This window comes from Canis lupus, chromosome 1 (assembly GCF_011100685.1).
Source record: "Canis lupus familiaris isolate Mischka breed German Shepherd chromosome 1, alternate assembly UU_Cfam_GSD_1.0, whole genome shotgun sequence".
Taxonomy (NCBI): Eukaryota; Metazoa; Chordata; class Mammalia; order Carnivora; family Canidae; genus Canis; species Canis lupus.
The window spans coordinates 2,959,721-2,974,619 of NC_049222.1; the positions used below are offsets into that span (position 1 = coordinate 2,959,721).

The 14,899-nt window shown below is 46.1% G+C and overlaps 1 protein-coding gene across 5 annotated transcripts in view; it reads right to left on the reverse strand.

The window, feature by feature from the left end:
• The window catches only part of ZNF236 (zinc finger protein 236), a 104,044-nt gene that overhangs the window by 27,874 nt on the left and 61,271 nt on the right, over positions 1 to 14,899 (reverse strand). For all 5 annotated transcript variants that reach the window (XM_038525743.1, XM_038525745.1, XM_038525746.1 and 2 more), the window contains 8 exons: positions 13,806 to 14,059; positions 12,612 to 12,710; positions 11,997 to 12,148; positions 10,367 to 10,470; positions 8,019 to 8,170; positions 6,513 to 6,725; positions 3,989 to 4,271; positions 969 to 1,072 (listed from right to left, as the gene is read on the reverse strand). In XM_038525743.1, the coding sequence (XP_038381671.1) occupies positions 969 to 1,072; positions 3,989 to 4,271; positions 6,513 to 6,725; positions 8,019 to 8,170; positions 10,367 to 10,470; positions 11,997 to 12,148; positions 12,612 to 12,710; positions 13,806 to 14,059 (1,361 nt within the window). The remainder of the gene's footprint in view (positions 1 to 968; positions 1,073 to 3,988; positions 4,272 to 6,512; positions 6,726 to 8,018; positions 8,171 to 10,366; positions 10,471 to 11,996; positions 12,149 to 12,611; positions 12,711 to 13,805; positions 14,060 to 14,899) is intronic.

Below are 14,899 nucleotides of genomic sequence, written 5' to 3' on the forward strand. Positions count from 1 at the left end.
TGGGAACCAATCCTGCATCCCGGCACGTGTGAGTCATCATGAACACCACTGGCACCAGACCTGGGACACAGAACAGACCCCTCCTGGTCTTCGGCAGCTCACAGTAATCACCCAAGAGGGACCAATACACAGTGCGTAACAAAGCGACAGGAGACACTCCCCACAGAAGACACATCAACTCACATATCCATTTAATTCCAATTGTTAACCTAACAAAAAAATCATAGGCCTTTACATAAATGTGTAAAACTTCCTTTGTATGTTTTTGGTCAGTTCTGCTGGTAACCAAAAATTAAGAACATAAATCAGTTCAAGGACCATAATCCTCTACCATTTCCTGATGTTTGCTACGTGCGTCTTTCTATGCAATACCTGGAGGCTCAGAGAAGTGGCTCAAAGTGGAGACAGACCTCCATCCCGGCAGAGGTGCAGAGCCTACCCCTGCCCCCTTCCCACTGGGACAGCCTGTGCACACCAAGAAGCAAAGCCTCAATACATGTTCATGAGGACAATTCACCTTCAGTTCCACAAATGAGATGAAGAAAAAAATGGCCACTTAAACTGTACATTGTTTTTCCTTTATGACCTTTCTTCCCCACATAAAAAGAATTATTACCCGATAACTGCAATCAGATTTGCTCAATCATCAGATCTTGTAAAATCTCAACAAACCAAATCTCTTTGGCCTAAATGAGACTAAGAAGCAATTTTCTTAACAGAAGTGTTCAAGTCTGAATAAGAATAGAAGACAAGCTATAACCTGGCATTGAGACCCAGCTCCATTTCCAGTGTTAACTGGATCGTATTCCCCAGGTCAGGAATCAAAAATCCTTCTACACCCACTTCTTCATGATTCATGATTTTTAAGCTTTCTATGATTTTGAAAGTATCTCTGTGAGCAAGATACACAGGAACAAATATAAAGCCATTGTAAGGCCCGTATATAGGATGCAGGTGCTCACCCTTACCTGTGTGCGTCTTCACATGGCAGTCTAGGGTGGACTTAACAGTAAAGCTCTTCCCGCATTCATCACATTTGTATGGCTTTTCTCCAGTGTGGATCCGAACATGCCTAGCCAGAAAGCATTTGCGATTACAAAGCATTTGCAATTAAGTGTTTTTCATTTTAATTTTACATACATTTACAAACAACCTCATAACTACCCTTATAAATGAAAATTATGTATTAGTACAGGCTGAGTAAATTTGGCCAAATAAAACCATTTTTAATCTTCACTCTACACAAAAACACCACAAACAAATCCAGAAGAAAGCAAAAAAAAAAAAAAATCTGCAAGGCCAATGAAAACAGTGCTTCCTTTAAAACCTGAGTGCTGGTCAACCTCAAGATGATGAGAACAGTAGTCTCATCAGTGGAAGAACGGGCAACGCAAGACTCAGAGAAGAAACATGCACGGATAAAAGCTCCAAGAAGGGTTTCATCCAGGCTCAACATTTAAAAAAGAGCGATTTAAAATGGTAAGATATCATTTCCCCCATCAGTCTGATGAGGGCCTGGGCAGGGGGCAGTCTGGGATCACTCAGACACAGACTGTCTGGAGGCCAGCTGGCAGCATCTGTCAGCATTGGCCCGACACTCACGCAGGTGCACACTCAACGCAGTACTACTCCTATAGTACTTGTTTAACACTCCTGTAGTGTTTGTGAAGTACTCATGTAGTGCACATTTGGTACTCCTGCAGTGCTCACGTAGTGCTTGTGTAGTACTTATGAAATACTCATGTAGTACTCATGTAGTGCTCACTCCTGTAGTGCTTGTGAAGTACTTGTGTATGCTCATGTAATACTTATGGAATACTCCTGAGTACTCATGAAGTACTCATGTAGTTCTTATGAAGTACTCATGTAGTGCTCATGAAATACACATGCAGTGCTTGTGTAGTGCTCATGAAGTCTGCATGTAGTGCTCATGTAGGACTCCCGTAGTGCTCATGAAATACTTGTGTAGTGCTTGTGACATACTCGTGTACTACTGGTGTAGTCATCAAACATGGAAAGCTACATGCTCATACAGGGGTTTACTGGATACACTTTGCTGTCCCTCCACCATAGAACATGATGTCACCATTAACAAGAAAGTAATAAGTGTGCAGGTACTAACAAAGATGTCTCAGACCCAATATGTAAAAATGACAAAAAATAAAATTGCAGAACTTAATGTTAACATACATGTGGACATTTCTGGAAAAAAGTTCCCAAGAAACCATTGCTGGCTATCTCTGGGGAGCAGGAAGGACTGTGTCCACTTGAAGGCCCCTTTGGTTTTGTTCTGCTTTGGTTTTGTTCTGCTTCCCTGTCATCTCTGCCTGGCACCTTCCCATGATGTTTAAATGCAGGACTGAACAAGATCAATCAGCTGTGAGCTGTCCCACACTTATGGCCGAGCCCCCTCCATGTGGTGAAGCAGACGTGTTTCTACGTGCTGATGACCACGCAGTTCCTTGCCTCTGCCTTGTGTCCTGGCGGACATCCCCTGGGTGCCATCCCCAGGCCCGCAGCCTTGCAAGGGTCTGCAGCAGAGCGTTCACTCATGCTGCGCGGCTTCCACCAGCTCCACAGCCCTGGTCCCGTTGCAGTTCTCGTCTGGGATCCCCAGCAGCCCCCACGCTGATCCGGCTCCTCCCAACAGCCGCCCTGGGTGCTCCCCTCCCGGCTCCCCTCCTGCCAGGCTGCACCCAACTGCATCACAGCGCCTGGCCCTCTCCTTGCTGTACACTCTGCTGTGTTAACTCCCCGGCCTGGATCACATCCCCTGACCTCTGGGGCGTGCCCAGAAGGGATGCTGCCAGCTCCCTGTGGGCTCACTCTAATCCCGCTCACCCACCTCACTCTCACCACCCCCATCACTAGTGTTCTTCCCTTCCCACAAAGGAAGACATGTGCAGGCTGGCCATCACCTTCCACTCTCACTGGACAGGAACCACTGTGCCACCCACCTCTCCCACCCACTCTGCAGTCAGGAGGGAGGCTCTGGGAGTCGGGAGGAGTCAGACAGCATCCCTGCTCCATCACCCTCCTTGAAATCCTAACTGCCCTTCCCTGCGTTATGCTGCCCTACACCTTCCACCTATTAGCTCTCTCCTCGAGCAAAACCCAAGTATCCTATGTTGTGCCACAGTGCCACAGAACATTCTACCTCCACGTCGTTTCCCCGGGCTGTGCCTCCCCATGGCCCTCAGGGTCCTGAATCTATTCCTCACCATCCCGCTGCACCTGACCTCACGCCAGGCGCTGCTATCGGGTTGACTGGGCTCAATCACGTGCTGTCCCATGACACCATCACTGTCTACCCCGCCAGGTGCTCCCTATGTAGACAGCACTCCTGGGGGTAGCAGGTCCTTGATGCACTCTGCAAACCTGGCACCATGTCATCCTCAATAATTTTTTTTTTTTTTTTACCTCCAGTGGCTGGCCCCCCTTAGCCTCAGGAGATACATTATGACACTCCCAGGGGATGCCTGGATGCATGGATGTACCGCACCCTATGGATACTGTTTTTTTCTGCACATACATAATATTACCATAGGGTTTAATTTCTAAAATAGGTGCAGCAAGAGATTAACGATGACTGACAATAAAGTAGAACAATTATAACAACACTTGGTAATAAATGACACATGAACACACACTAGGCTACCACGGCCTTGTCACAAAGATCAGGAAGCGGGTCGCTCACCCAGGGATCATGGTGACCACAGGGATCTAACAAACCACAGGGGGAGGGGTGCTGTAGACCACAGTCGTGCAGACATGTGCATCTACAGAACACATGGGTCCTAACCAACATTCCAGATGAGCCTGACCAGAAGCCCCAGAATTTACAGTAGCTTACAACCACCACACCAGGAACAAATCAGCCTCTTGGGAGGCACCAGCTCCCACAGCGGACCTCCCTGGCCATGGCAAAAGGACCGAGGCACATGCACATGCTTCTTGCAAACCCCAGAATGGCGCTGGCCGGCCTCACCTCACCAGATCACTGGGCTTCTTGAAGCTCTTGGGGCAGTAGGAGCAGCAGTTGGCATACTTGGGCTCGGCCTCCAGCTCTGCCTGCCTGTCCTTCATCTCACTGATGCGGTCCTTCTCCGCTGCCGACTGCACTAGGACCTGCTCGGACACGGTGGCGCTCTCCTGCGGCCGAATCTTGGCCAACTGTGCTGTCTCCTCCTCGGTAAAAGTGATGACCTCAGGACGAGCTTTTCGGGAGGCGCTCCTTTCAGAATTCTCCTCCTCTTCCTCCATACACACATCTAAACAAAACACAGGAAAAGGATTCAAGCCTAAGAAAAAATTAAGTTTTCACAAAACAAGTAAATTGAAACGAAACAAGTCTGTAGAGTTTAAAATGAATGACTCATGAAGCTCTATTTGGGCCCCTGGGGTTTCCTGCCCTCCGCCAGTGGAAACAAGCGGGGTCCCCGGGGCAGCAGCACCGTGGCCACCTTGTCACAAAAGCACCTGCCTGAGGACCAGCCCGGTGGAGAGATCTGAAATCGCCCGTGTCCACATGTCACCAGCATTCATCAACAAACTCACTGATGTGGGCGAAAATGGAATTATCCTCAGATAAAGAAAATCAGCAGCCCAAAACAGAAGACCAAAGTGATAAATGAGCAAAAAGGCCCTAACGAGTTACCAAAAAAAAAAAAAAAAAAAAAACCCTCAAATAAATATGTGTAGGTAACCTCTCGGGAAGAAGGGAGGATGTATGTGCAGGGATAGAAAACCAGAAAACCAGAAGAGGGTCTAACAAACCTGAGGAGGAAGAGAGGCTGCCTGGGAGCAGAGGTCAGAGGCACAGGTGACAAGGAAACAGAAGAATAAACCTCAAGATAAACAGCAGCCAGAGGGACAGGGGCCAGTGCCCCATGAGTGCCAGGAGCCACCTGGATGTCTCTGCTGGGGGAGAGGGACAATGACAGGAGGGAGACAGCCACAGAAGGAGTGGGAAGGAGACAATAAACCCTGGGCAAACCGGGGGGACAGCGGGGTCTGGACGGCGCCACCAGCATGGGTAACATTCAAAGCCCCAAGAGCACCATCAACATGGGGAAGCCGAGGGAGGCCAAGGGCAGTGGAGTGGAGTACGGCACACAGGGGACACTCACGGGGCCATGTTGCCCCTGTCCACACACACAGGAGACACTCATGGGGCCACACAGGCCCTGTCCTCACACACATGCCAAGGTAAAGCCCACAGTGTGAGAGTAGTGCAGTGGCTTCCGCTCCTCGGTGATCCCAGAGGGCAAATACCAGGACACGCCAAGGTGGCATCAATATATATGTAGCAGAGATGAGGCTGCCATAGGAGCCCCAGCCAATCCTCATGGCAGAGCCACCAGGACATAAGGTGCTGATGATGATGGGGAACGGCTCAGCAGAGTATAGGACGCCGCATCGGCTCGTTCATCACCGCACTCCACCTTGAGGGGTTCCAGAAATAGTATGTGGTGCCCTAGGTTTCATAACTCTCTGCAAGCAGAGAAGTTATTTCTTCTTGTCCTCCATTCATCACAGGACAATGGTGGAAATAAAGGCTTTACAAGGAATGACAAGATTGAGAAGTTGGTGCCACATGAGGAAGTACCAGAGGTGAGAAACATGGACATTCAAAATTACCTACTGAGGAGGCCAGAGCAGCGGCTCGGTGGTGGAGTCAGAGTTGTTACCACCTTCAGGTAGGTTAGCCACATTTTAAAGACCTTTCCCCCAAAATATAAGATAAAGCTATAGGGCTGTTGCTTCAGCTGAGCACACCAGAGACAACCGTGACTTGGAGGCCAGGTGAGCACAGAGCACATGGGGAAGAAGGCAATGAGCCATCAGCCCACCCAACGCTCACACCCTGGCCTTATCACACCCCACAGACATCAAGTGCCAGCCACGTCACAGCGCTAAAATGCTGTATGGTCAGTACAGACAACTGCACATTCTTAATCCCAACGTTTCACTTGTGGGACATGCTAAGAAGAAAGGATATTCCTAGGATGACGGCACGTACACAGTGGAAGGTGCACTAACCCGCCTGTCTTAACACTGCGCTAGCTCCACAGGCGTGTGGAGGGGTACGGCACTCCCTAACTGCTGCTCTTGCTCAGGGACACACGTGGATGGAAAGCACTCATCCATCAACGGGGAATTATGGAACCGAATAGGAGGACTTCCATGTCATCCCTGGAACCAAGGCAGATTTGTGTTTAGTACCATATCCGTCCACGACAGACACCAGCAGAGGGAAAACCAAGTGGACCATGACACTGTGAGGCAAAAGGCCCTGTCTGTCAAGAAATTATCATCACAACCTCCACGCATGCCTGGGGTGTGGTGACTACTGAGGTAGCTTCCTTCTCTGCTCCTCCTGCATCTTTTCCCCGAGAGTACATATTGCTGTCATAGTCAGAAAATAAACTAGTTTTAAAAGTGATGTGTACACTCATCTATCAGTCCTCTAGCATCTGGCTATTGAACCTCGAATCAACGATGGGCAGTACCTCCTCCTTCGGCCTCTCCTGTTGCTGACACAGCAGAGGGGACGGCCTGGTGCCTCTTCATGTGCTTCTTACAGTGCACTGTGGTCCGGAAGCCCTGCTCACAAAACGGACACTTGTAAGGCTTCATGCTCATGTGCGTGGCCATGTGCCTGGTGAGGCTGCCATTGGTCGTGAATGAGGCGTTGCAAACACTGCAGCTGAATGCCTTTACTCCTGTGGCAACAGAAACAAGGTTAAAAAAACATATTTCATTACTTAAAAGCAAAAGTAGTCAAATGCAAACAAAGATATTTTTGATAAGCCACAAAACTGAAGACAGTTTATTGCCCTGGTCTTATTTTAAGAATATGGAAATAGACACAGAGTCTTACTACTAATTCACTAGTGGAATTAAGGCCACGAGAGCATTGCTCTAAACAAGTGCCAGGTTCTCTCTGCCCCTCCATCACTGACACTTCAGCTACATCGCACCACCACGACAATCAGCCACGGCTCCTCATCGAAGCTGTGCAGGCTCCCCTCTGCTGCAGGGAGTTCCAGCTGGCCCTCGCCACACCTGCCCTCTGCCCATCTTCCTGTGCCTGCGACCACCAACTGTGACTAATCCTACAGAGCAGAGCCTGCCCTTGTTCTGTCAGTATGTTTCTATTTTCAAATGAAGCCTTATACAGAATACACGGGTAATGAAACATACATTACCCAATAAACATACTGAATTTAATGAACAGATAAAAGTAACAGATTTAAAACTGCAAATCCTGTATCTGATAATGTATTGAAAATTCTTTAAACAACTCAACAGTAAGACTGCCAAGAATCTAATGTAAAATGACACAGGATTAGAAGAGCTGCTTCTCAATACACACACTGTAGGAAGTTCCAAATTGTCAGCCCCTAGAGAGGTACAAATGAAACCCATGAGTAGATTCCATGGCACACTAAGGATGGTCATGGGAGAAGGAAAAGCAACACCAAGTGCTGAGCAGAGCATGAGCTGGGAACCCTTGTCCATCACGGGTGGACAAACACAATGGTGCAGCCACTGTGGAAAAGTCAGATCAACTCAAGGGTTTACACTGAGTTACCACAGGACCAAGCCACACATGTTCACAGCAGGATAATTCCCAGGAGCCTAACGATGGAGACTACCCAAACGTCCAATGACAGATAATGGAGGAATAAAAGGTGGTCCCTCCACACAAAGCTACACGAAGGAACGAGGTGTTGGTGCTGGCTACAGTGTGGAAGAACCCTGCACACATGCTCAGGAAAGGGAGCCCTATCTGCATGTTTCCATTTATACGGCATGTCCAGAACAGACGTTCCACAGAGATGGAAAGCTGCCTAGGGCAGGGCATCGAGGCAAAATGGGGAGTGTACCGCTCACAGGTACAGAGCTTCTTTTGGCTATGATGGAAATGTTCTAGGATGAGGTGGCAGTGACGGCCACAACCCTCTGTGAAAATCCTGGAAACCAGAAGGCCCCCGTGCCAGGCAGACAATGACCTGTGTGTGTCTTCTCGTGAGACTTGAGGACCCCGGAGGAAACAAAGCCGCGTCCACAGAGCTTGCACTTGTAGGGCTTCTCACCAGTGTGGGACCGCACATGCTGCTTCAGGTGGCTAGACTTCTTAAAGCCTTTGTTGCAGTACTCACACCTATAAACACAGCACAATTACAAGGGTGACATCGGAGACTGGAGGAACACAAACAGTCTTCACCAGTGATCACTCAACAATTGGGCCCAAGTGTTACCACAATAGGGTGTACTCGCCAACATCTAAGAAATTATCAAATACTAGCAATAATAATTTGTTGGATCAAATTCTGCTCAAGGTATCTGTAATCTTACATATATTTTATTATTTCAATATCAGCAAATCCTACAGCAATCCCCCAGCAGGCATTTTATCTGATAATCAGATACTAACAGGAGAAAAGTTTATTATGTACTCATTTCCTTACTAAGCCATACAAAACACTGTGAAATCTTCCATCACCTCAGGGTCAGATTCACTCCCGAGTGCAGACACTTGGAAATGCTAACTCATATACTCTTTAGGTTTATAAAATACTTGACAAAACAGATTCTCCTTTTTTTATGGACATGCACCCTCATGGCTTTAAATATTAGCCTATATACTGAGAGCTCCCAATTGCGTGATTCCAGCCAGACCTCTCCCCTTAATCCCAACCTGGTATGACGAACCTACGTGACCCCTCTTCTCAAATATCAACCCTAACGACACAAAACCAAATCTTGGCCTTAGCACCAGGCCTGCTCCCCCAAAAGTCTCCCCCTTTCCAGGGATAGTATTTCTTCCTTCCAGTTGCTTGGGTCGAAGTCCAAGAAGTCATCCTTAAACCTCACGTCCTCTCACACCTCTACCTGTTACAAACCCCATGGGTCCTACCTTCTGGCCACTCCCCGGGATGGCAACACCTGCCTCTTCCATCAGCAGCCCACATAGTACCTGGCAGCTCCTCCTGCTGCCTCTTCCCGCACAGCCCACAGCAATATCACATCTATGGTGCATCTCCCTTATTCATTTTGTTCATCTCTTTCCACTAGAGTGCAAACTCCTGAGGACAGGGGGTTTTCTTCTGTACAGCCCTAGTGGTTGGCATATCATGGACTATTAACAAATGTTGAATAAATGTATGAATGATGCAAGCCTAGAAGGCCACAAATACCTAAGCAGATGTCACAAAGGAAGAATCCTGAAAAAACATGTGATTAATTGCACTTAAAAGTATCAATGCTAAATCCTAATTAAACATTGGCAGGAGAATACTTGCTCAATAGATGAAAGTGTAAATAAAATATCAGGACAGTCGCAGAAATCCTGAAGTCCAGCTGTGTGTATCTCCCTCAGCATCCATGGATTCCCCCCAAATGAGGAAGCGTGGCTCTAACACAGTTATATTTCTGCAAATTCAAGATGATCTCAGGATGACACACTTCCAAAGGTAAGATATCTGCTGCACAAGAACACCAGCCCAAGGAACTCAAGATCTTGCATGAGGGACAAATCCCATGAGCATGTGAGAAGGTGACTCAGCCTCTCAAACACTGTTCTCCTCATGACATTAGCAAACCTCAGCCATTCTCAAAAACCTCAATTGGGACCACCTGTTTGAGGTAAGACAGCTCACCATTTTTAAAGCGTAACTATACAGTATTTTTTTGGTTAAATGGCTTCGGGAAAAAAATCATTAGACTTTCAGAAGTATTTTAAGCAAATAAAAAAATTATTACAATGTTATGGAGCCAAGACTATCTCCATAAAAACAATACTCCTCTTGCTTTTCAGATGATGTGGATGCTCGCATTCAGTTTTGTAAAACCACGTTTGTCTTATTCCCTGTGCGTGTCCTGGTCCTGGCGTCCTGAGGCAGCCATCTATCTGTCAGCCATGTCCTTCCAGCGTCCAGATCACACATGGCACCTAGAAGGCATGCAGAATGCAGTGCCGAACAAATGGCTGCCTGAAAGACGAGCAGCTGCATTTACAAACTGTCATTGCAAGCACTGTGCCTTGTGCTTGTTACGTATAAAGATGACAAAGAACCCTGAATGTGGTTTAACTAAAATATGGTAGCAAGGGCTTCCAGGGTAACAGGAGACTGCCTCGGAAAAGGTGAGTTGCACAGGCTGTGACCTCCTCACCTTGGTCCTCTATCAAGCTGTAGAGATCTTGGCAAGCTCACCTCTTTGGTCTCAGATCCCTCAATGATAACAACAAGGGAATGATAATGGACCTTGTTCACAGCGCTGCCTGGGCAGGGGGAGGCACACGCTGCACACAGCAGTTTGTTCAGCAGCGTCCAGCAGCGCCCAGACGCCCTCCTACCTGTAGGAGCGCCGGCTCTGATCCTCCCTGTCCTCCAGGAATTGTGGACGTTGACTCTGCAGCTCCAGTTCCTCCTGGGATGACTCCTGGATCAGACGAGTGGTCTAAAATTTAAGAAGTATAAAGAAGTATAAAGAAATTTAAGAAGAAGTATAAAGCAGACTACCTGAATACCTATAAATAAATGCAAAACAACTAACAACTAAGGACATGAATGTTTATAAATGCAGATTCAAAGGAGAAACTTATTTGGTTAGGTTAATAATAAAAGTCTTTCATACCTATTTTATTACTTATTTTCTATTAATTTGCTTTGATACAAAGTTTAACCAAGTATGAAATTGGTCTTTCCTTATTTTTTTATACTTCTTAGTAAGAGATTCCTCACCTGCTCTACTCTTACTGAGAGTGAATCAAAGTCCTACTACCTCACTTGTCAGAAAACCACAGGGAGAGAAAGCATGTTCCCCGCCTCGGGAGAAATAGCATGCCCGTGGGGAGCAGTCCTGTCAGCCCCATCCCTTCCTGACACAGGTATGGCAACCCAGCTGCCCCAGCGGGAGCTGAGTAAAGATCTAGTGCAGGATGTCTGACTCGTCCAGAAAGTACTGATGCTCACAGGACAGAGGGGAGCTGACCTTGAGAACATGCAGAACAGGCCAGGACTGAACAGCAAGAGCCTACCTGTCATGGCAACTTGCTCACCTGACTTCTGCCACGAGCACCCTGGGTGCGTGCACAGCTGTATTCAGAGGCTCTGCAGCGAAGGGCAAGCCACCACCACATGGCATGCTCCCCACTGCCCAGATTCAGCATCTAAATGACGTGCTTTCTACTCTACGAAAATGTGCTCTGAGGGTCCAGGAGAAGCTACCAACAGTGGCCCTGTTCTCTTTCAATGGTGGCTTGTAAAGAATGAAAACAATTGATTAGAGGCGCCTGGGGGGTGTTAGTTAACACCTTCAACTCAGTTCATGATCCCAGGCTCCTGGGATCGAGCCCGTATCAAGATCCCTATTCAGCAGGGAGCCTGCTTCTCCTTCTCCCTCTACCTGCTGCTCTGCCATCTTGTGCATGCGTGCACGTGCGCGCTCTCTCTAATAAATAAAATTTTTTTAAAAAAGAAAACGATTGTCCAATCATTTCCATGTCTATTGAAACTTTCCCAAAAATTGGAAAATCAAAACCAAAACCAAAATTTAGATGTTTCCAACTAGACTGAGTGGAAATTTTAAATCATGTGTTTGAATATTTATTTTTAGTATGTCAGCATTCTTAGTATTTTCATGCTAAGGTTCCACATTTAAGATTCCACCAATAAAACCATTTAGGCCATGTCACTAAAGCAACATAATACCCCTCATATTTATTACATGATGCTTTACTGACTTTCCTGACTTATAACCCAAAGGTAAAATCTTATGTCATGGGACTTAAGTCTTTAAGTAAAATATAAATGTTTGAAGGGAAAAGACGTGTATGTGAGCATCTCAGCCTCCCAGATGATACAATCACCGTGGCCACAAAAAGTCAGCACATCCTTCTACATAAGCAGAATGAGCATGAGTACAGTGACAAGTAAAACAGAATGTGCCAGCCAACGACAAGCGCCCCTCCCATGGACACTCACTACGTTCATAGCGTCAGAGCTAGGGACCTGCAGTAGGTTCTGCTGATGGAAGCTGGTGGATAGGGCTTGAGATTCCAGTGTGCTGGAGTCCTGTAGCTGCTGGACGGGTGCAAACGGGGTTGGCTGACTATACGTATCAGTCACGGTAAAGCCTGAAACAAGACAAAAAATATGAGTTTGACAAAAAATACGACAGTCACACCAAAAAAAGACCAAAAAGTTGGCTTTACAGATAAAGATTTCTGCCTTCTGACTTAGAATCAGGGTTAGCTTTTCCCAGCAGGCCCTAGGAACGTGTACCCACAACCCTGTCGCACAGGCTCCCAGACAAGCCGGCCATGCGCGGCTTCCCCCACCCCTACTTCTATTCAGTCACTGTCTCAGCCACAAACGACATGCAGATGGTTACTACAGGTACTTCCAGACAACCCGAGCCCACCGCAAACAGCACACGCACATACATACGCACACGCACACATGAGCAATCCAGGCCAAAAGTTATCGGCTGAAATGATCAATTTCAGAAGGGCCTGAAAACAAACACGTAGGCTGCTATAAAATCCAGCCGCCCCCGGAGCAGCTTGCCTCAATGCCCACAGGGGGCCCGTCACTGACCCTGCGACAAGCCAGCCTGTTCGAAGGACTGCTGTGCTGGCGCCTGCTCCTCAAACTGGTCCATGTGCCCTTGCAGAGCGGGCGGGGCCACGAACCTGTCTGAGATAAAGATGCAGACAGAAGGGGAGTCATCGATTTCCAACAGTGAGATCTACCACTCTGTCCAAAAGGATGTATTAGTGAGTTTTCAAACACTAGCTTCCTTATTTTGAAAAGACAATAGGGTGGCAATTTATATATATATATATATATAATTTCATTTATACATTCATATTTTAATTTATTATTATAAATAATTTACTTACTCATAATAAATTAAATAATATTAAATAATGTGACTAATAATGTGTTAAATATATGTCTATATATATATTTATATATAAAAATATATATATATTTATATATAAAATAAAAAAATATATATATTTATATATAAAATATATATATATTTATATATAAAAATAAGTATATAATTTATGTTTTTTATATATGGGGTATACTTAAGGCATTATCTCTGTACTTGGAAAATATCACTTCACAGTTTATAACTTAGACATTTTTCTGTAGGGAAACACGCTGAGTACAATTACATTCAAGAAGTATTTAAAATCTTGTGGCAACATAGAGGATAAAAAGCACAAAATCCTGCTCACGGACTACACACATTTGGGATTTCCATCACACAAACAGTAAACTGGCCAGCAAATTGTCTGTTAGCAGGCATGTACGAGACAGGGAGCCTGTGCCAGACACAAATCACTACATCCCCAGGCTCACTGTCTACACTAGAGCCAACATCTTTCTCCACAAGATTCCATCGATGAGGACAGCAATGGTTGGATCAGGGCCTGACCCCACCTGCAGACAGAGACAAATGGCTCACACACCCGCACAGGGCTGTGAATCAGACGTGCGGTGTGTGATGACAGAATGCTAGTGACCAGACAGATGTGTAACGTACTGAAAACGAAAGCTATTCTCAACATATGAAAGGAGAAGAGTAGCCTACAAAGAAAGCGTGTGTGGAAGGGTCCTATTTCTGTGATTCTCTATCACAGCAAACCCGCGCGGGCGTACACACATGGCACAAACTGTGCTTTAAAGTCAGAGAGATACCAATACAGACTGGAGTGAGCATAATCAGCTGCAAAACCATATGATTGTTGTAAAAGTTAGAACTTCGGAAATATTTGCCTTCATCTGCTTCCAGAGGTTGATGTGTCAACTGCTGACCAAGTCCCGCATCTTCCGTGCGCACGACCTGCTGGGGCTCCAGTTCTAGCATGGCCTCGGGGTCTGTGGTGCCTGCCGCCGCCGCTTGCTGCAGCTCTTCGCTCTCAACCTCCACCTGCATGTGTGTCGAGACGTGCATGCTCTGCTGGTCCACAGCACTGTCATCTATCGAGGAGGCTTGCTGATGCTGCTGGAGCTGCTGGGCAAGCTCGTATCTTCAAAACATCAACGACAATCCGCACAGTTAGGTGCTGTCAAAATTTACTCCCAGGAAGTACTGTTGTGCAAGCCGCAATTTATTAGATAACATTTTAAGAAAACTATTTCATTTGAAGCCATGGTGGCAATCCAGTTGAAATTAAATGCTATTAATAACTCTAAAGGAAAATCACGTTCCCTTAACACAGGGGCTTTCACAGATTATAGGGACATGAAAGCAGCAAAGAGAGGATGAAGGACAACACACAGCAGAATATTTAAAATTTAAAAAGAAAATTAAAAAGATATGTTTCAAAGTAAAGCTGTCCTAGTTCAAAATTAAAACTAAAACTCATTCTGCAATGAGTTAAAGTATACAGAAAAAGCACTGAACAAAGTAAGATAGCACCTTTACAGATGGATTTCAATATTATAAACAAATGTGATGCATAGATTGGGGGCAGAGTCCTATGACCTGCTGTCCCTCACAGTCTGGGGCCACAGACACCATATTTGACCAACGATCTATTGCATGACAGAACCCTGACTAGGAGGCATATATGTGGCTACTCCTAATTTCTGCAAAACCATTATTCACATTCATATTGCTGTTACATATAGTAGATATGTCCAGTACATTTCCATTGAGGTCAACAATTTCCCAAAGTAAAAAATGAACAATAAATTCAGTGAATGAATCAAAGAACTTTAAAAAAGCAGCTCAATTACCTGATTAATAGGCTGCAGAGTACCTGAGACATCAACGGTCTGTTCCCCTCTTGAAGATACCAGGGTCAGACGCAAATACACTCCACCATCTGCCTGATTCCAGAATCTTATGTCTACTTAGAATTCCA